At 44.4% G+C, this 20,955-nt stretch overlaps 1 protein-coding gene and 1 long non-coding RNA gene across 3 annotated transcripts; one reads left to right on the top strand and one right to left on the bottom strand.

Moving 5' to 3' along the window:
- Positions 1–2,996: 2,996 nt before the first annotated feature.
- POU2AF3 (POU class 2 homeobox associating factor 3) lies at positions 2,997–11,230 on the bottom strand. Of its 2 annotated transcripts, XM_037065543.1 has the most exons (5): positions 10,970–11,230; positions 10,423–10,517; positions 6,418–6,472; positions 4,807–5,033; positions 2,997–3,626 (listed from the first exon to the last, which is right to left on the bottom strand). In XM_037065543.1, exons 2-5 carry the CDS (start codon positions 10,465–10,467, stop codon positions 3,258–3,260), a joined length of 696 nt encoding a protein of 231 aa, XP_036921438.1. In that variant the 5' UTR covers positions 10,468–10,517; positions 10,970–11,230; the 3' UTR covers positions 2,997–3,257. The 2 variants fall into 2 exon arrangements, with proteins under 2 accessions (XP_036921438.1, XP_036921439.1); XM_037065544.1 differs by lacking the exon at positions 10,970–11,230 and having other exon boundaries at positions 10,423–10,853.
- Positions 5,899–8,619, top strand: LOC119000506 (uncharacterized). Its single transcript, XR_005069336.1, has 3 exons — positions 5,899–6,091; positions 6,259–6,568; positions 8,129–8,619. It is a non-coding gene; the product is annotated as an uncharacterized LOC119000506 (long non-coding RNA).
- Positions 11,231–20,955: the final 9,725 nt, after the last annotated feature.

The following is a 20,955-nucleotide window of genomic DNA, read 5'->3' as shown; positions in this document are numbered from 1 at the left end:
CCTGCAGACTCAGGCCAGCTGCCAGGATGTCGCCACTCCGGGCCATTGCCGGAGGTAATAGTTTCCAAATGCTTACTACCTTCAATTTTGTCTCATCTTATCTTTCTCAGGCTTGAAGGGTTGACCCCTCAGTTAAGTTTCTTAGGAATTTGAAAATCAGTTCATACCCATTCCATCCTGTGTAATTTTGTTTACCAGTTTCACTCCAATAAATTCAATTAAAAAAGGAAAAAGTAAAATTTACAAATTATGTCCCCTCACCTAAAAACTATATAATTTTATTAGCCAATGTCACCTGAAATAAATTCAATAAAAGAGAAAAAATTACATGTCCTTTAAACCTTTGACTGGCTACATTTTGAAGACATCTAATCAATCCTGCACATGGTAAGCATTTAATTACTATTTTATTTCATTAATCTCAAATGGTTCTGAATAATAAAATCATTTGAACTTCCATAATAATCTTATAAATATCTCTGTGGTATGAGGAACTGGCTACAAATATACATGTGACTTTTAAGGCAAAAGGTCTAATTCCTCCAAGTGTAATTAACATTTGGAAACTTTACCGAGGCTTTTAGAAGTTCAGACCGTGGCATCAGACAACCTGAGTTGGAAAGTTCTTACCCTGATTTATAGGTTGTGTGACCTTGGGCATGTTCTTTTGTATCTCCAAACTTCAGTTTCACCATCAATAAAAATGAGGACAACAGTATCTATCTCGTGTGGTTTGAGCATTCACTAAGATAAGGCCCACAGCGCAGGCTCATAGAAAGAGCTTAGCCCATGTAACTTATGCTTATTGTACTGCTAGGTCCTACAAGTGAACAATCAAACATTGAACATGTCAGTGTTCGTCAGGTGTAGACAGAAGACCATTTACATCAGAGTCAACTTAGGTACATTAAAAAATGCAGGTGGCTGGGCCCCACCACAGACTTACTGGATTGTGCTTTCTTACACTGGGAACAGGCATCTGTATTTTCTACAGCTTCCAAGGCCTATGTTGAGGAGAGGCATTCTAGATTTCCCCAGAGCTGCTGGTGTGTCTGACCTGCGCTGTATTTCTGTGTGTGCTGGGGTGATTAACAGACCGGGTGAGCAGCATCCAGCCACTTCACTGTGTGCCATGTGACCTCTTAGTTCTTAAGAAGAACTAAGGAAGGAAGGAAGATCTTGAAGATGGGTTCCAGGTGGATTTACTCATTGTGATGCACAGTAGCTATATTAGCTCTTGTCTCACATTCCCTTATGAATCTTTTCTCACACTGGATTCAGGCAAAAGTTAGAGGCGTGTGAAGAAGGAACAAGAGGGAGATAGAAATGTTATGTTAGGGCTGCAAGGTAATTAACTCAGAAGGCAGAGGACACAAGTGGGGGATCAAAAAAAAAAGAATGATGTCCAAGAAAGGGATATTTTGTTGCCAGCCATGAGGCATCTTTCAGTTCTCTGCTTTCTGTCTCTTGGGGGTGGGTAGGGTGGAGGGTGCGCAGGGAGGGGCTTTGGTCTGTGTGAACAGATATTTGTTGACAACCGGCCAGTTTCAATTTAGTTTGAAGCTATTAAAAATTTAGTTTTGTTGGCATCTTAGAAAGGCAGTAATTGTTCTGTTTCCCTGGCACATTTATCCCAGGAGGCAGGTTGCAACTTGTCCTGTTTGCCCAAGCCTTCGCAAAGTCTCGAGGGAGGGGGTGATCAGACAGTGTCATTTTGAAAGCATGTCTGCCTCCTGATAGAAAGAGACCCACTGAGGTGGCAATTGGTCAGCTTCTTCCCTGGTCCCTACACTGAAAGCTCTTGTGCTTCCCATCTCTGTCTCCTATGGACAGTCTGGCCCTTCTGAGGAGCTCTGATTAGTTATGATGGGGTCACACCTGTGCATGCATGCGGACGTTGGGGTGTAATGGGGGATGATTCCACAGGTTCCTGAACAGTCTTTTACAAATGGTGGATCAAACTTTACACCATCCCTGAAGAGTGAGTAAGAAGCATGTGTTTGATGTCCTTCAGACCCAAGTTCAGATGCACATTGGCTGGGTGACCTTGGGCAGGTGACTGAACTTCTCTGAGTCTCAGACTCCTCATTTCACTACAAATGTTTAAAGATTAAATGAGATGATTTGTGACAAAACCCTTAGACAATTCTGGCACATAGGAAGCACTCAGAAAATGGCACTGTGGCCTGTGCCAATGGTACCAGTATTGCTGTAACTGTGCTAAACCCGGGGACATGGAACGTGCTTCCCAGACTCCAGTGCAGGGATTATGTCCTGTGCCTTGGTGCCTTCAGCAAACAGGTTTTAACAATATGGTCTAGCCTAGGGAGCTTAAGTAACTCTCTTCACCTTGATAGATGGTTGGGATTGTTCAAATGACTCATCAGAAAAAATAACTTCTGAAATTCAGTTGTAAACAACACGGCCAATCCCATAGATCAGTCTATAAATATAAGTGATGCATATTTAAGGACCTGAAGCAGAAATTGAGAAATATAAGAGAGCAACAAATTCCAAACTTCGTGATGCATCAACTGCAAGGCGGCCCTCAGGAGAAAGAAGACCAAATATTTGCGCAGGACGTTTACAAAACAATACTGTGGAAATAAAAAAGAATTATCTGCAAGTTAACATTGCTGTAGGTAAGATGTGCTTATTGGTCATATTAATAGTTCATTGGCTAATGTTACATACAAGAAACTAATGATTCCTAAATGTCTTTCTCTGGTGCCGCTCCAGGATGTAGATACTCCCTCACCTAGAGGTGAGGCTGATTCCCACATCTCTGCCATCACAGCCGCGTCTACTCTGCACCCCGCTGGGAGCCCAGGCACCTCAGCACATCACAATAATCTTTAATTCATGAATAGGTGAGATTGATTTACTGAAGAGTAATTCGTGATTTCCAGAAGTATTGATATTATTCAAACCGACTGGAAACTATTATTCAAAAACTTAAAAAGTAAACCAACATTTAGTCATACAAAATTATTTATTAGTAAAAAATTAGAATTTGTTCATTACACAGAAAAGTAAAACAACTGAATGTTCCTGATAAAACTTTTAACTGTAAGCATACAAAGTAGGCACAGACACAGGGTCTGATTCATCTTAATGCCTAAGTTAGTGTCAGAAAACTGAAAATGGCACTTAAACTGTGCCTGTGATATTTTGTTAACAAGTTGCCTATTTCAAGTTGTCACTTGGTGCGACAGAACAATAGACATATGCACACCATGTTCCAAATCAATGAAATTCTATGAACTATAGCAGATGTCCCAGTTGGTTTCCCTCACATAGAAATCACTGGGTGCTGCCGCTGAGGGATCGAAGTTCACATAGTCTGTGCCGGGACAGGGAAAACACTCAGATGCTCTGACAGTGGCCAAGTGTTCTGCCTCGCAGGACACACAGCAGCAGCCTGCGGTGGGGGCTGGGAAGAAGCAGTCGTACTGGGCATGGGAGGGCAAGGGAGGGTAGGAGTAGTCCTCTGGTGGATAGCCACAGTTTCTGGTGTCCAGAGAAGGGGGAGAACTCTCCGCAGCGTATGAAGGTAGATGTGCTGGCGAGTAACTGTAGTCTAAGGAGCCAGAGAGAGTGGAGGAATCTGAAGGTGATCCTGGGGTCTGGAGAAATGAAAAACCAAGGAAAAAAGAGCATGATAACTTAGACAGGATTAAAAGGACTGAATAGAGTGGATTTAATAACTTAGAGTAAGAACATTTGGGGTAAAGACACAAAACATTCAACCCAACCCAAGTCTGCAGAAGTAATTTTGTTTGCTGATGGCATGATTTCATAACACCACATTCTATATTTACCTGTTTCTTTCCCAACAATAAATTGCCTTGCTTCACTGGCTTCCTTTGTTATAACCATACTTTAGAGATGCTTTGTCCTTAAACCACAAAATCCCATTGTGCTTCAAGTCACCTGCTCATCAAATCCTACCGTGTGCCACAATATAAGCTTTAGGCACAATATAAGCTGCAGGTGGCACCTTGGACGTTTCTCCACACCCTTGGCTGCGGAGAACAAGGTGAACATACTCAGGTAGAACTGGGGCTGGAAGATGGGGGGCCCTGTGTGCATATTCCGTGGAGTTCATTTCCTATCCCCTTAAAATTTAGTCTGATGCCTACACAGACTTTTCACAAATCCAAATAAAGAAGGATTTACATTAGAAAACTTCCTTTTTAAGGTTTAAAATATCTATGAGTCATTTAAAAGGCATCTTAAAGGACTGGTATCCTCCTACTAATGCAAACCTTCTGTATTTTTTTAAACATTTGAGGTCCATTAAGAACAGACCATCCAAATTCTTTCAAAGGGCTTCATTTTTACTAACCATCTCAGGCCCAAGTGAGTTCTTGTGCCTAAACCAGACCAACACAACCAGTCAGTGGAGCAAATTAAATGGCAAAATAAAACAAAGCCCATTTATCAAAATGATAGTTTGGTATTGTGTAGATAGAGCCCTAAGCCCATTTTCAAGAACCCCCAAGTCCGAAGGCCACTGTTTAAATCAGTAATATCTAATTAATAGATGTCTTAACTTTATAGTTTAAAGCCATTAAATGTATATTGCCAGGAAGCCTTTTCATCGCCACACACCACCCTGGCACAGTAACCTGGGCAATGTGTGGCTATTTCTACCTCCACTGACTTGTAAATGTCTCAATTTGCTTCCTGGATGCTTCCCTTGCTGATAGGGTTTGTACGCTTTCTCATGAGGTGATGCATTCTTACAAAGCATGCCCCACAGCAAACAATAAACGGATTTTGTTACAAACGGAGATAAATTACCAGGCTCTGGTTAGCGTAGAAGGGGGCTGCCTGGAAGCTGTCCTGGAAATAGTGGGGAGTACTTTGCATGGAATTGAGCACAGGGTCGGGGTGTGTCTCCGTCTGAAGGTAGGAATCCAAAATCTGATCAAGGCAGCTTGGGCTTTCTTCACAAGAAGCACGACTGGAAAATTCTCGGGGTTGAAAATAATTAGGTGTGGAAGAATTCGATTCAGTTTCAAAGTAGACTACAACAGAAAGGAAAAAAAGATATTTTTTGTTTAAAAACTGCAGTTATCGATTCGAACAGAGTTCTAGTCTACATTCTGAATATTTATTATGTATAAGAGAAAAGAAGGTTTAAGAAGTTCTGGAAAAGTAAACAGTCAGGCACTTGGGATTTTTTAGTTGCCTTAGCTAATTGAAGTTCCAATGAAATGAGTCTGGTCAATAATGTAAGAATTGGCTGCAAATGTGGATAGGGCTAAAATAAAACCATGGTGACCCAACCTGTGTCTGACTATCATAGTCAAATAATGGCTCAAGCCGCCACTTTCTTGGCCCATAAAAAGCATCCACATTCAGCGTCTGTCTGCAGTTCAAGTAAACCTCTCAGAAAGGGCTGACAGAGTTGTTTGAGGCTTTAGGAAAACTTCTGATGTCATGGGAAATAATTCTCTTGATTTAAGCTTATTGCTTTCCTAAACTTTTGACACTTGCTCAGTAACTTAAATTTTGGGAGTGAAGTGATACAAATGGCAAGGCAAACTAGACATAGAAACCAGTAACACAGAGGTCAAACTAGCACTATTCATTCTAAATTACAAAAGGCAAACGTGTTTGCTTAGTGAACTTGTCAACATGATTAATGGAATTAAAACATGTTATTAAATACCAAACAAGGATATTTCTGAAACCACGACTCCTTTTCCATTTTGGTAATAATAGGTCCAATCTGTGGTTATTATCCTTAAACACTCAAAGAAGATAGATTTAGAGTGTGTCCATCAGAAGACTTTTTTGAAGTCTTAAGGTTCTTTTGAAGTTAAGTGTAAGTGGCAAATTCAGTGGTGAGCTACCATAAGCAGGTTTCCTTATATTTGAACTCTTAGCTGTTGAGTGGCACAGGCAGGAGTGTTTATGTAATGGAGTTATTCGTACTGGGCTGAGAAAACTTCCAGTTGTTTGAACTGCTTTCTGGGAAGAGAGAAAAGGAAGGGGAGGGAAGTCCCTGTCGGCCAGACACTGATAGAACAAGAGCAAAGGCACGATTCTAGGACCTCTGGAGTTCTGTATTCCTTCTAAGGTACCATAAAAAAGACAAGTTTCTAAAAATAATTCTGCTTTTAGTCCAGTTTAGTTACTTAGAGATGAGGAACTGGAATAAATGAGAAGAACAAAGTGGGGACAAAGTAGATAGCGAAGGATACATAGTTCAGAAAGAAGGAAACATTTGCTCTTGTTCCCTTGCAGGGCTTCCATCTGCAGTCACTATGCTTTTTCCCCTTCTGATTGGTTGGACTGCAGTTAAATGGTGGTGCCTATCTTAACCCCTGAACCAAGCACGGAAAGACTTTCAAGATGCACTTTTGAAAGAGTTTTGGAGGAAACTGGAATGCTGGCTGTACTGACCTGAAGAAAGTGGTGTGACTGGATCTGAAAGGTGGACACTGGCCCCTCCGGACAGCTGCCAAAGCAAGACCATAAAGCAAAGTGAAATGAAAGTTCTATTCAGGGAAATCTAAGACATTTTGATGTGACCTCTGTTGCCTTCTGCTCTAAGGTAAGCCAGATTCTTTCTTCTAAAAAAATTTAAATACAACTGATATTCTATTTTATTAAGATTCAATTTTTAGGTTTGCTTGGGGATTTTTCCCTAATATCAGATTCTCCCACTTAAATTTTAAAGCTATTAATTTTGATAAAACTTTAATTTAAATGATTTTTATATTACAGAAATGTAACAGTTGAAGAAAACAGTAAATAGCCTTTCTATAAAACTATTTGACTTAAAATGAACAAGAACTTACATTTATTTAATCCCAACTTTCATGACTTAGTCAATTATTTTCTTCAAAACTTTCATATTCTTTCTGGCAACTTCACCTTAGGAATTTGTTTTCCCCAAAGGACACAATTCCTAATCCTTTAAATCCTGATAGCTCAAAATATTCACATGTTCTTTCTAGCTACAAAATACTAACAAATTTTTTTTCTTAAAGCTCCTTGAGTTGGAGCCTATCTATATTATACTTAATGATCAGGCAATATTTCAACTCCTTGTATGTTTTTTACTAATTTTTATATAAGTTACTTTTTCACTACTATAATACTTGAAGTTTATAAGAGTGTTCCTTTGAACTGTTTAAAGTAAAGCAGCCTGTATTTTCCAGTTGAATTCATAGTTATACTAACTGAGTAATTTAGGATTTATTATTATTATTATTATTATTATTATTATTATTATTATTTAGGTTTCGGGTGGTGGCTTTAAAGTTTAAAGGGACCAGCATTGCTCTGTGACTCTGTGCTGGGAAGCTGAGCTCACTACACCTCTCTCTTGGGTTACAGGGTAGACTTACCACCACACCCGGAGCAACTAGGAGATTGTACAGTCAGCCACTGCTCAGAATGGAGGTGGTGTTAACTTTGAAAACGATCCATGCGCTAATGTCATGAACCAGGAAGCTGGAATCCTTCACCAGCTCTTCATGCAAATATTTGGCTGCAGCTTGAGCTGAAGGACTTGGAAGCAGTGGGTTTTAAAAACTCATTGCAGAGTTCTCATTAACCCCATTTCTCCCTGAGAATGGTCCGTTTGTCTGCTTCCCGCCTTATCTCCCTAAGGTATATTTACAATATCCTACTTGATAATATCTTACTAGTTAGGGTTCATGTTCTACTCTGCTCCAAGAATACAAAGAAAGGCACCTCTCTCTTAGATTCCAAACAGCATAAAAATCCATATTCTACAATTAAAAAAATACATCAAGGCTATTAAAAATTAGTGGTTAAAAAAGGATAAATTATATCTTTTGATAAGTACTAACTCAAGTTTCCCTTTATACTGAAGGTAAGAGGGGTGTGTGTGTGCGTGTAGAGCTCTTTGCAAATTCATCTGGCCTGGCCGAAATAAGTTTTGTGAATCAAATTTACAAATCCTGCATGCACTCATTTCTCCTGGTCCTGATATTTGTCTCAGTTGATAACTTCCATTCACAATTGCCTTCTTAAAATTTCAAATTGTGGATACTACTCTGATTTTATAACAAATTAAGATAAATTTCTTCCTGCTTTGTGGATTTTATAAAACTAACTCTCTCCTTGGCTGAAAACTTCCTAGAGGTGTCCTTCAACCACCGAACAACTTAGAGATCATCTCTGTGGACCAGAGGAGTCTACACCAAGAAGCAGGCATGCAGTATGCCCTGGTATCTGCCATCCTTGCCAACTGACCATACCTTCACAGCTTTCCTGAAATCCCAGATCCTTCTGCTGGTTCCCACGGAAGAACTGTACAGCTAGCTCTTGTAATTAAATCATCTGTGTGCTACGCCTCCCGCCTGCGAGGACACAGGCAGATGCACTATACAAGGAGCCTCTCTGCAAGGCACTGACTGGTTCAGAAGTACTGCCTTGTCATTTCCCAAGGGGGAGATTGAGAAACACTTAGATAGGCCAAACCTCTCCAGGGAACAGATACTGATCAGATACACAAGTGAAATATTTAACCCTTCCTGGGGTTAGCTAGCAGGGGAATAGTGGCCAAACCAACCTGTAAGAGGCCAACAGCAATAAAATAGCCATGCCCAGTGGGACTTCTCCAGGGGCAGCTAAAGCAGAATTCTACCTTGTATTAAAGCTCCGTAATGAAAGATTACATTTTGTTATTACCATCTTGATGATTTTTTTTTTGCTCCAGAAGCATCTCCCAGTTCCCTTGTTCCTGGTTTTATTAATTTTATAATTATCTGTGAATTGAGGGGGTTGACGGTTGGGGTTAACAGACTCCTGCTAAGCACAGCTGGATCTGCAGAAAGATGTATTTAGGGAACTGAGGGGTGGGAGATTTTTATTGCTGTTTTTTTTAAATTAAGAATAATAAGATCTCGATTCTACTTTTAGCTTGGCCAATAGTAACTGCAAGACTCTGAACTTCAGCTGTAACAGAGGCATACAGATCCCTGATCTACTTACCTCCCCTGCTTATTATAAGAACTATATGAAAAAAAATGAGTATGCAAAAAATGCTTTTAAAGAACCACTGTAGAACTCTTTACAAGTAGAAGGAAGTTTTATTGTGTTAGCTGAAGTTCTGCATGTAAAGGTACTAACTTTGTCACCAAATTTAAAATTTGCACAGTACAGGCCATATCACAGCCAGTCAACACCTGAAAACTCTAAACTCTGAGCAAAGGGTACAGATGAACATTACTGAAAAGCTGGCTTTCAAGCCTTGGTTGCAATTTTATTGTAGCTGCTTTTCCCAAATAATAATGATAGCTAGCATTAATTGAGCACTTACTATGTGGAAAACACTCTTCTAAGTGCTTTATATGCAATAACTCATCTAGCCCTCTCACAATCTTATCTCCAGTTTAAAGATGAGAAAAATGAGGCAAGAGAGGCAGAGTAACTTGCTCAGAGGATATACACCTCATTGAGGTGCTGAGATCTGAATCCAGTCCACTGACTCTAGAAGCTGTGCTCACCACCCCTGAATCATTTGCCTCTTCTCACAAAGACCCATTTCATGAAGTCTTGCATTGCACACAAACAGCACCAGACACAAAACTCATTGCTGGGGCATATGCCAATAAGCTTGAGAGAGCACCAATGCTGACTGATGTTGGCAATATGGGCCCTAGCTGTCAGATCCTCCTCTGCACACACCTAGACCAACCCATAAGCAATTGTACAATCAAGGGCTTTCAGTAATGAATTCCCCCCTCCTGGAAGATAACCCGACCTATTTTATTTGGTTCTGCTGCTGCCCTGAGAGCTCTAGGGAGTACTGTCTGTTTAGAATATACATAAATGGCAGGGTACTCTTATGACTACCCAGACCTATCCCATGATGGTCTGGAACAGCAAAGGGCTTCATTAAATCTTAAGGAAGTGGTTCTATATTCCAAGCTGTCTTCTCTGCAGAGACATGGCCCCTTTCCATTGGGAACTTTCAGTTTGATGACTTCCAGATAAACCACCTCAGAGGCTGGGTTCTAGAAGAATGAGGAGAGAGGGAGTCTGTTCCACAGAGACTCTATTCTTGAAGGGGCTTCCTAAAACAAAGTTTCTGGGAGAGATTTTCTTTGGATGTGTGAGAGCGCGCACACTGCCTTCCTAACAGAATCCCAACCTACTTATCTGCTGGCTGCTCCTCTCCCTGCACAGGACCAATAAGCCCTTCTTACTCAGCTAGGAGCATGGAGGGATGGGGTCCCCCAAATCCCACCCCCAACCATGCCACAGTTGTTCTTTGTGGCTTCCTGTGGTGCACTGGGATGAAGCCAGGCACCAAATGTATCAGAACAGCTGAGGAAGGCCAGGTCCAGGTGGTGGCTGCGGCCCAGGATTATCTCATGCCTTCCCAGATGCCTAACAGGAGTTGGGAGTAAGTGAAGGGTTTACGCTTACTGTTCCCCCTGAGGCTGCCTGGTGAGCCCTTCTCTGCTGCAGCATCTCCTTCACCGTGATCTTCACCCGGACTCCTTGATACACCTTTGGTTTTTCTGGGGAAAGACAGCTGGGTCAGTGGTCAGGTGTGAGGTTTGGGTGTCAGTCTGGGGTGTGGGTGTCCTCTTTATAGACCATGGCGCCTGAGGCCAGCTTTCTAGGTTTGGAGAACACAAAGAGAATGCCTAAAGGCAAGTGAGAAAGAAACTTAAAGTTCTCAAATTTGGAGGGGTGAAGAGAAGCTGGGCAGATTTCAGGGCCTCAGTGGGGACCAAAACATACGGAAATCTGTGGGGCCACCCACCTCAGGTTGGGTCCTATTCCTAGACCAGGAGCATACAAGTTTTTCTGCTCAGGTATGTGGAAACCAGTCCAGGGGAGTTCACCATCTTGGCTAACTAAGTTGGGGGTACCTGGACCCAGCCTGCTGGCCCAGCAAAGGGTATTATGGACCAGGGGAGGGGCCGGGCGCAGGTGCAGTGGCACTCTGTGATCTGTAGTTGCTGACCTGTTCACTCCCTCGTGATGCTCCCACTGGTACACAATCACTGATTCCCTTCCTTTTCCACCAAGCCAGATGTGGCTTCTGGGGAGGCTTCGGCCTCTAAATGCCCTTGGTCTGGGGCAGGCTGTGAGGTTGGGAGAGACTTGTCCTTGGACCGGTGAGGGACCTGCCAGACTGACGCTAGTAAAGGGACCAGACCCTGGGAACTCCGTCCCTCTCTTCCATAGATCTTTGTCTTCTGTCTTTCCTCCCTAGCCCCCTTCCTCCGCCTTCCCTCCCTAGCCCTCTTCCTCCGCCTTTCCTGCTCTCCATCTTTCTCTCCTCCCTCTTTAGGCCCCGCTCCTGCTCTCCCCTTCCTCCCGTCTCTCCCCACCCCCTCCCTTTCTGGTGCTGGCGTTTCTCCGCGGCGCAACGAGGCTCCGAGTGGAGTCGGAGCAGCGCGAGTTCCGGGAAAGCCGCGCGGGGATCCCTAAGCTCGCGCACTCGGCTGGGAGGCTACTCTCCGGACGGGGTTGCCCTCGGGGCCAGCTCCGGCCGGCCGGGCCAGCGGAGCGCGCGCCGGACGGTTGGCTGGGAGGGACCCCCAGCGCGCCCGAAGAAGGGCAGCCTCGGGGCCCCGCTGAGCCGCAGTGAGTAGCTCGGACGGGGAAGTTACGTTACGGCCCGGCCGGGTGAACTTTCTCAGTGGGGAGGGGCCGCGGGAGTCTAGTGCCACACGGACTGGGAACGCGACTTTCGAGTGATTGCCGCCGGGGTAATCGGGAGGGGAGGGGTCGGGCTCCGCGCCTCCGGGCGGCCGAGCGACCCGCCCGGGCGCCTGGGCGCCCGGGGACAGCGCCTCGTCTGGCCGTTGCGGAGACCGCACCTGGACTGCAGGAAGCCCCCAGGCCTAGCCTTGGGAGCTAGGGGGTCTCCTCAGGAAAGGAGGTTGCGCTATTTGTCGCCCAGACCCTGGGAATCCCATGCCCGTCCCGCAGAAAATGGGGGCCGCGTCTTCTCCGAGGTTCAGTCTCTTCCCGCGATTTTCTCGCCAAGTACGCGGCTCCGCGGGTTGCGGGCGCGGCTAGGGGTCCGCACTGGGACCGCCACCGTTCGGTTCCGTGCAACCCGCGCGCCTCGCTGGCGTTCAGGGCTCACTGTGAGCCTCTAGCTCCCCCCGGCCGCCGCTTTTGGGCACGCAGAATCCGCGCCGCGAAATCCCCAGGTCACAACTGTGGCAAAGTGGGAGGGTGGGTGGGGGGCCGGGGTAGGCGGGCGACCTTAGCTTTCAACTCGGCACTTGGGCCTCTGCTTTCGAGAGCAGACGCGGAGTAGGAGAGGCCACAGTGTGGCCTGTGCTCCCCTCCGAATCCACGGCACACACTTGTATGCTTGACTTGGTGCCTCTCTGTTCTATGCAGGAAAAGCTGTGGAAATACACCCATATCAAAATGCCCCTGGCCCGAGTGACCCTGCCCCAGGAGAAGCAGCTGAGTTACCCGACATGGTGGTCAGCAGAAGCTGGGTTCCTGGCTGGATGCTGCGGCTGCAAGGACTCCGGGCCTCCGAGGGCTCCTGTTCAAGGAGAGAAGCAGAGATGCAACATTTTTAAAGTTTCACAAAGCATCCAGCTGCATCCAGGTTCCTGGAGCAGGAGACAAACAGAATTAATGTTTTATACCTTCGGGTATAGGTTTGAGTTTTTTCCCCCTCATGCCAAGTATTTAAAACCTCTAGAAACCCATGATTTGACAATCAATGATTGCGCGGTACTTTCAATTTGAATATTCAAAGGCTTGACAAAATGGACTATCTTCTGCAGAAATCCTGCACACAGACACCCCATAGAGGGTCCAGAGAAACAGGGAGTGAGACCCCTTTGGGTCCTGACCCTTGCTTTTATTCTATTTTGAGCATTTTGCCCATCTTCCCACAGACAGAGCAGGAGTGCTCAAAGATGCTCTGTATTTCTGCCTCAAAGGCAGTTCCAGGAGTCCTGAGTGACTCAGGCTGTCTTTCATGACCACCTGAGCCAGGCTGGCTGGCCAGACTGATCCCCACACCCCCTATTTCTATTTTGGGGGAAAATCTTACTTTTTGCAAAGTGAACATGGCAGCCAGTGGGTATGGCATAGCAAGGAGTCACTCTGGGCCCAGGTTGCAAGCCAGAGGCCCAGCAGAGGCCTTAGCTCTGCACCTCATCTCCTCCTGGCCCTGCTTGGCTACCAGCAGGCTTCCCTTCCTTTTTGCCTGCTCTCTGTCTGGGCCCCAACACTCGGGTTCCAGCAGAATGCCTGCTCCTTAAGATCCTTAGCTCTTCTGCAAGGTGCTGGGGGCTGTCCATGTGGCCTTGCAGTTTGGAGATTTTCTGAGACTGGTGGTTCTTCCCTGTGAAGTTTCCTCTTCTCTCCCTTTTCTCCCTCTAGAGCATCCCTGCTAGTTTGCTGCAGGAACTTTTGTTGAGAAATAATAATACACTTGGCTCCTGCTCCTTTGAGCTGAAAGGACGTGGATGTACTCAAGCTTTCAGACTTTGGCAAGAGAGGTGGTGGCAGGGAGGTGGTCCAGGCCTGAGCCCTTCACCAATGACCTAGGGTTGTGTTGGGTCATCTTTCCCAAGCACTTGCTGTACTTCTTCCATGTGACTTGGAAGCTTGAGAAGACAGGAGTGGTGCAGAAGGGGAGAGCGTGCCAGGCCAAACCTCCTCCTAGCCCCTGAGGGAAGCAGAAAGCCCTGATAGACACAGGCAAGATGGGATTCCCTTTGCAAATAAGCCAGACATTCCCATAAGGGCAGGCCAGGCAATGGTTATAGGCCTCTGCTGGTGTTCCCTGAGTTCTCTGAAATGCAAAAATGGAATTGAGCCCCACAGGACACCAGAAAAAATCTGACTTCAGATGTGTCTGATGCAGGGTTGAGCCTAAGGCAATGAGGGAACAGGGCTGTCTGGGAACGACAAGACACAAGAGTCTATGATGGGTAGGAATTGCTTGGCAGCTGAAGCCTTGTCTCTGGTGGAGGGGACCAGGGCTGGGAACCCCAGAAGTGGCACCTGACAGTGGAAGGCAGGACAGGGTGTGCTTGTCTCCAGCCCAGCTGGAATCGTGACAGTTTCTGGAGCCTCTTTCTCCAAAGGCCCCTGAGCCTGTGCCCTGAGTTTCCCTGCTGGAAGTCAGGCGGCAGACCAGACTCAGGAAGAGGGGGAGAAGACCAGGTCAGACAGAGGGTTCCAATGTCCTTTCTCCCTTCTCTGCCCTGCCTGCGCACTGCTCCTTCTGCAGGAACAGTGAACAAAGCAGCAGAGATTCAGATGGTGTCTTGTCCTACTAGCTTTTTCCACTATTTCTTTTTTCTTGTATCATCTACCTTTTTGTTTTACAATTATTTTTTGTTTTGCTTTAAAAAATCATCCTCTTTTTTTATTTGGCCTCTTTATCTTTTTCCGAGTTTCTTTTTGTCTGCCTTTCACTACTTTCCTCCATTTCTTGCCTGCTTTGTGTTTTTTCCCCCTTTCTTCCTTGCTCCCTGTGTGTGTCTGTTTGCCCCTGTTCTGAGGTGCTGTCTCACATTTTCAGGCTCAGTCTCCTTCCTTTCACATGGAGGTGGACGGGGATGGCAGGAAGCTGTAGCGTTCCCTTGACAACATCACTGAAGCTGATGCTGATATTGGCTGCCCTGTGGAGATGGCAGGCAGTACTGAGTGAGAGGTGGAAATTGGCTCGTTGGAAATCACAGTGTCCATAGGGACAGCGAAGACTTCTCTGTCCTTCTGCCAGAAAACCCCTGCTTGAACCATGGCAGCAGTTCTGGGGGCTAGTGTATTGGCACCTGTTGCTGGGATAGGTGCTCCAGTGCAGTTGCTGGCCTGCAACTTCGGACAACTGGGTTTCCTTAGACCCGAGTTCTATTTTAAGAAAGAAGTCCCCATTTTTAGCCCAACATTAAGGACTTTTAGTTTCTGCTGTTTCTATAACTGCAAGACCCCCCCGCCCTCAGGTATTTAGGAGCTGAACACCATGCTTTTGGGCATAAGAGAGAGTCCTTTCTCAATATATCCTGTGAATCCTCATTAATCAGCATGTGCCTTGAGGCCTCTTTAAGGTGCTGAGAAACTTGTCAACATCCCTGCTGGTGGTTGTCCAGCCTCAGGTTCTCCATTGCTTGCTGGGCTGCTGACCCAGCATAGCTGAGGAAACGGGAGCTCACTATTTATCAGGTAGCCTGTTCTATGATTAGACTGCCTTAAATATAATCATTGATCAAGCCAAAAGCCAGTTAGGTATTAATCGAGCACCACTTATGCACCAGCCATGGTATCAAGTACCGGGAATGCAAAAATAAGTGAGTCTTGCTTTGTGTCGTCAACTGCTCTGTGAGTAACATGGAATAACTGCTTCCTACTTCCACGTTACTGATTCTCCATTAAGGGTTTGCTTGGCCATTCATTCATTCACTGATTCACTTATTCTTTCATTCAAAGAGCATATACTGACTATCTCCTTTGACCAGGCTGTGGTAAGGCTGAAGAAGTTATCATGCCCACCCCCAACCCAAAGCTTTTTCCTTTGAGGTTCCCCATCTAAAGTTTCTCTAGTTCTTCATATATTACAGTCTGCAGATCTCTGGGCCACTGAGCTAAGAAACCCTTTAGTTTGTCATTGACCTTCATAAAGTCACTCAGCGTGCAGAACAATGAGAATAGAATACATCTGTTTTTAAAGTTTCAAATGAACTATTTTAACTCAAGTTTTTGTCATTCTTTTGTAATGACACTGAAGAGCACTGTATTTTCCCCACAAAGGAGGAAATTTTATTAAACTTAGACACAATGAAAAGGTTTTCAGTGTAAGGAAAAGGGGGAGTTTATTCTCTTCAAATTTGACTACAGCTCTAACCTCTATTAATGCAAACTCCTTTTGTCATTTTGACTTTGGGATACTGTTGCCAAACCTTGTGGGAAATATCATGTTCCAAAAACATGGAGGAAATAAGTAGTTACTGGGCCCAGAGTGAATGTTTGGTCCTTATGAAAATGATCAGGGAGACCATTAGTGATTTGTGGTAAGTCAATCTCTTCCCGTAAGACATATTCAGAGTTTTAACTTTCCCTTCAGAGGCTGCCACAGGGAATGAACGTTGGATAATTTCAATAAGGGAAATGCCATCACACAAGATGAATACCATTACAGATGAAAAGTTCATCTTCTACTCAAAGCATTTTTATTATGCAATATATGTCATAGAAAACATACCTAAAGATTACCATGATAAAAGCCTATGGATATTAAGGTATAACACAGTTGATACACAGTTGAGTTTCCTTTAATGACCAGGTTAATTTATTAAGCATTAAATTTGGTTTATTCCACTTGAGACCCTTGGTTAGGGGGAAGGTCAGTAGGGATATCTATCAATTTCCCTAATGCAAAAGAGATCATTCTTAGGTATTATTTGTTTTGTCCACATTTTTTTGGAACTTCTCAATTTTTGTGCAGTTGTCTCCTCCTAGCTTGCAATGTACTGACAATGGCACTGCGTACTGCAAAGCACAAATCTCATTTACCGGGGGTTATGGTTAGAGGACACTTGAACATCAAATGTCAAAGCTAGCATTGTACCATGATTTACAGGTCATCGTAGAAGGTTTTTTTTCACTATTTATTTAGTCTGATCTTCAGGGATTCTGTTTAGTACTCTATTTTCACATTTGTTTTAGTCACACTGCAGATGATGGTGAACATTGGTAACTTTTATTTATAACCCTTCTTAACATTATAGCACACATGGGTGCAGAATGAATATATAAACATTTTTCTGTTCTGCTTCAAATCTTCAGTAATTTTTATTTTTAGGGCCGTTTAAAAATACTACATTAACTTTTTAGAATATATTAGCCCCAAAGCTTGATACCCAATACTGTTGGTGTGTGCAGAGCGTGGCTAATGTTAACCCCTAAAAGTGGTGGGGAAGAGATGCCTCGGGGGTCTCTTGTCACCCACAAAGCCAGGGTCTCAGTAGTTATCAGTCTTTGTAGTTTAGTTGTAGTTCAATCTAACACAGATTTTCCTGAGCTTCTGCAATAAGCTGGGCACCGAGCCCGCTCCTGGGGGCCCACTGCTGAGCCGTTCCCTCCTCCTCCCCCAGAGGAGTCCCTGAGAGGGTCACTCTCTAGCTGGAGGGCGGGCTTTAGCCCGTCTGATCTCTGAGTCAACGGTTCCTGAGGTGGGTGGGTAAAAGGGAGGCTGTCAGGCTGAGTAGAGAGGCTGCCTCAGACAGAACCCAATAACAGAACCTAAAGAAAATGTCATTTAGGTGCGTGTTTGGTAGAATCACTATACTGAAAAGTGACTTAAACTGGGGACATCAATTGTTTTCCCAGTTCTTTTTTCTTTTCTTTTTTATTAAAATGTAGTTGGCATACAATATTATATTAGTATTAGGTGTACAACACAGTGATTCAACATTTATACACCTTACAATGTGACCACCATGAGTCCAGTGCCGGTCTGCCACTGTGCAAAGTTACTACAGTGCTTTCGACTGTTTTTCCCCTGCTGTACATTCTATCCCCGAGGCTGGTTTGCTTTATAACGGGAAGTTGGTACCTCCTGTTCTCCTTCACCTTTTTCTTCCATCTGCTCCCGTCCCCCCCCCCCCACTCTGGTAACCATCAGTTTATTCCCTCTATGAATGAATCTGTTTCTGTTTTATTTTAGTTCTTCAAATATTACGAATGCCCCACTTCTCATGAAGGTATCATTTAGATTTACATATTGAATAGTGGGGATAAAGCTACTAGTAAAACTTTTATATCTATTATGTATGTATGTATGTAAATGTATGTTTTACTATTGGGGCTAATAACTCTTTTCCCTTGGTGGGACTTCCTGTAGTGTGCTCCAGTGCTGGGGTGACAGAGTATTTCTCCCCCACCCCTTCCCCTGCCACAGCAGTGCCCTTGTGTTGTGTTGTTGACTGAGCTGTAGCAAGTCGTGGTGCTCATTTAGGGGCATTTGTCACACAGCAAGGTGAAGATGTGGTTTTCTTCTCTCGTTTGGGGGGTCTGTATAACATATACGGAGACACAAACACTCTCACTACTGCTGTCATGTCTATTTCCAGTGATTTAGGGGAGGGTTGTTTATACGGAAGCTTTTGCCTAGGCCAACTTTGCTTTCAGGTTCTTCTTGATATTGTCATCTAGTAAGCTTTGTGAAGTAGCTTGAACTTGATATCACTACCTCTGCTTGGTGTTCAAGGACCTGAAAGAAATGGTGTTTTGAGCCCGAACTCTCTAATTTTCTCTGGTTTCCTCAGAAAAGTTGTGAGTGGGAGCACAGCAGGCTTAGGAAGGTGAGGGAGGGAGAGTCTCACTTGTTCTTGCGCTGGCGTTGCTGTGAAATGGCACCATGCGTTCCTGTGGAAAGATGCAGGTAGCCCCTGGCATGCAGCAGGAGGCAGAGAGCAGTCCGGTGGGAAATGGGATAGGGAAATACAATTAATTCCCATGTCATAACTTTAGGCTTGGTTTCACTTTTTAACAAAGTATTGTAAATCCCTAGAACAATAAAATAGAACTAAATTAATATATGCAATATCAAAACACATTGTCAAGCTAAATAGAATTCTTAAAGATCATTTACATGTGGAATCGTTAGAACCCCCCACTCCCCACCCCCTGTAGGCTAGCTAACTCAAATGGATTCTAGATAGAATAGAGGCCTGTGTGTGTCTCCTTTTTTATAAACTGATTTTGTCAAACACGATGAAAGGGCTTGGATGCTTTAAGAAGGATGCAGATACTACTGGTTGCTAGACACCACTCACCTGGCAGCCAGTACATCCTCCAGTTGTGAAGGGATGAACATGGTACGTGAGGAGATGACAGAGAACTAAGAGAAGGGAGCATGCCTACCAGTTGGCATCATAATCAAACAAAGGTTAAAATGATGTAGAGTTATACCTATGATTTACACAGCCATTCTTGTGTATGCTGCTTAGTAACAGGGGGTGAACAGATGGCTACAATGATAAATTTTATACAACCAACCTAGAAAAATGACTTTGAGACCCCAATGGAGACCCCTAAGTCTACAGAAAGAGCCAGCACTCCTTTTTCTGATGCAGGAATGGCTGTCCAGGTGTGAGTGACACTGGCTGACAGGTGGATCTGCCAAGGATACTGGGAACCAGGACTTCGGTCTCAAGTCCCAGTGGACTGGGAGGGCAGCTGTCTTTCCCACAGTAGAATTTGCCCCCAGTCCCTTGAAGAGCAAATACTGAGCAGAGTAAGGATCAGGGAGTTGAAAGGAGGGCAGGAGGGAAGGAGCAGGGCGGGGGCCCGGGAAAGCGCGGCCCTGCGGCCAGGACCACAGACGCCCCTAGATCCGCTTCCGCAGGGACACCGCCCCACTGGGAGGTGGGAGGCAGAGACACTTGCGGCCTCCAAGCATTTTCGGGGTACTCCATACACCAGGTGTGTGCGTGCTCAACCAGAAAATGCTCTTGAAGGCCTGGAGAAAGAGTAAGAGCAATCATTCACTTCTAAGTGTTAATGTCTTCTTTTGATTTTCTGGACTCCTATGTTGCTGAGGTAGAGCATGGGACGTGGGTCACAAGGGATGTGATGAAGGCTCTTGAGAGGCGTTTGGCAACCAAGTGGAAAATGAGAGGATTGAACCCCTAGGAGATGGAGGGAAAAGGCATTGGGTCCGGAGGGACCAGAAGGGTCAGAAAAATGCTTAAGGGAATAAAGGAAGGTGGTAAGAAGATGAGAGGAAGAGTGTGGGTGTAACCTGTGTGCTGTGATCCGTGCACTGCAAAGTCAAAGTGTGTGCGAGGCATTCAGATGGCCCATAGGTGGGCACACTGCTTGGTGAAAATTACACTGGGAACTTAATTGGCAAAGGAATGCACATCAATCAAACTTGCATATGAGAGATGACTGCCTCAGGTGTTAGTTTCTTCATTCAAACACAGGAAGAGCTATGCAGTTCTGACCAGTGAGCCATCAACAAGGTCTCCCTTTAAATGGGTGATGTTATCTGTAATGCTACTGGCCCATACCCGACAAAATATCCTCCTCAAAGTCCTTTTGCTTCTTGGTGTTCTGTGGTCTATGGTCTGTTGTTCCTTGCCAAAGGCTCAGTCCTGCTCTCTGTGTCTTCTTTACAATCATTTGCTATTGTTTGATCGCAGAATGCCCATTTTACTGACTCTGATACTTGTAGGTGTATTCCATCAGAGAGACAACATGCAGCTAAATTGTGGCAACCTTTGATCAATGTAAGTTTTGGCCTTTATTGTGTTTTTGCCTTAGCCTAACTTTTGGGCATCCTGGGCTTTAGGAAAGAGTCAAAACTGTATGTTTATGAAGCCATAGTCTCCTGATCTCATCCTATTTTAATGACAAGAAAGCATTCATATATGGTGATATATTTCTTTCTGGGCCTTTACAAGCCACTGTAAGGAGAGAAATGTACATAAAAAACACATAATGCTTTACAGTCCTACAGTATAAAATGGAGTAGTTTTCATGTCGTAAACTACATTGTATCCTATGCATTCTCTTTACTAAAAAAAACACCCATAGTGACAGCTGGGTGGGGAGGGGGGTGGTTGGAGGGACTGAGCAAAGAAGGAAAAGGACTCATGGACACAGACAACAGGATGGTCATTGTTGGGGTGTGTGTGTAAGGGGACTCAATGGTAATGGAAAATAATACAGTAAAGATTAAATAAAAAATTAAACAGAAAAATCAGTATGTTTTATGGATCTGCATAAACTTTTAATGTAATTTAAGAAGAGTTAGTGCCAAAGACGATACTTCAAGATAGCTAAAGATTCAGAATATATTGGGTTACTAATGTTCCAACAAGACCTCATGTCAGGTTTTCTCATTAGCCTATGGTCCCTGACAACTTGGGGAATATTGCAAATAAATTTCATTGTCCATTAACAAAGGGATGGCTTATTTTGACAACCGAGTTCCGAGTGAGATGCCACATT

This window comes from Sturnira hondurensis, unplaced genomic scaffold (genome assembly GCF_014824575.4).
Source record: "Sturnira hondurensis isolate 20B ecotype Veracruz unplaced genomic scaffold, ASM1482457v3 Scaffold0015793, whole genome shotgun sequence".
Classification (NCBI taxonomy): Eukaryota; Metazoa; Chordata; class Mammalia; order Chiroptera; family Phyllostomidae; genus Sturnira; species Sturnira hondurensis.
This window is presented reverse-complemented; position numbering and strand designations above follow the sequence as displayed.

What these genes read in the sequence shown, in the direction of transcription:
- POU2AF3 (XM_037065543.1), bottom strand. Translation starts at nt 10,467, where the DNA reads ATGCTGCAGCAGAGAAGGGCTCACCAGGCAGCCTCAGGGGGAACA. An exon ending in AGTCACACCACTTTCTTCAG is followed by an intron (nt 5,034 to 6,417) that starts GTCAGTACAGCC and finishes TTTCTGTTGTAG; the next exon opens with TCTACTTTGAAACTGAATCG. An exon ending in TCTACGCTAACCAGAGCCTG is followed by an intron (nt 3,627 to 4,806) that starts GTAATTTATCTC and finishes TCATTTCTCCAG; the next exon opens with ACCCCAGGATCACCTTCAGA.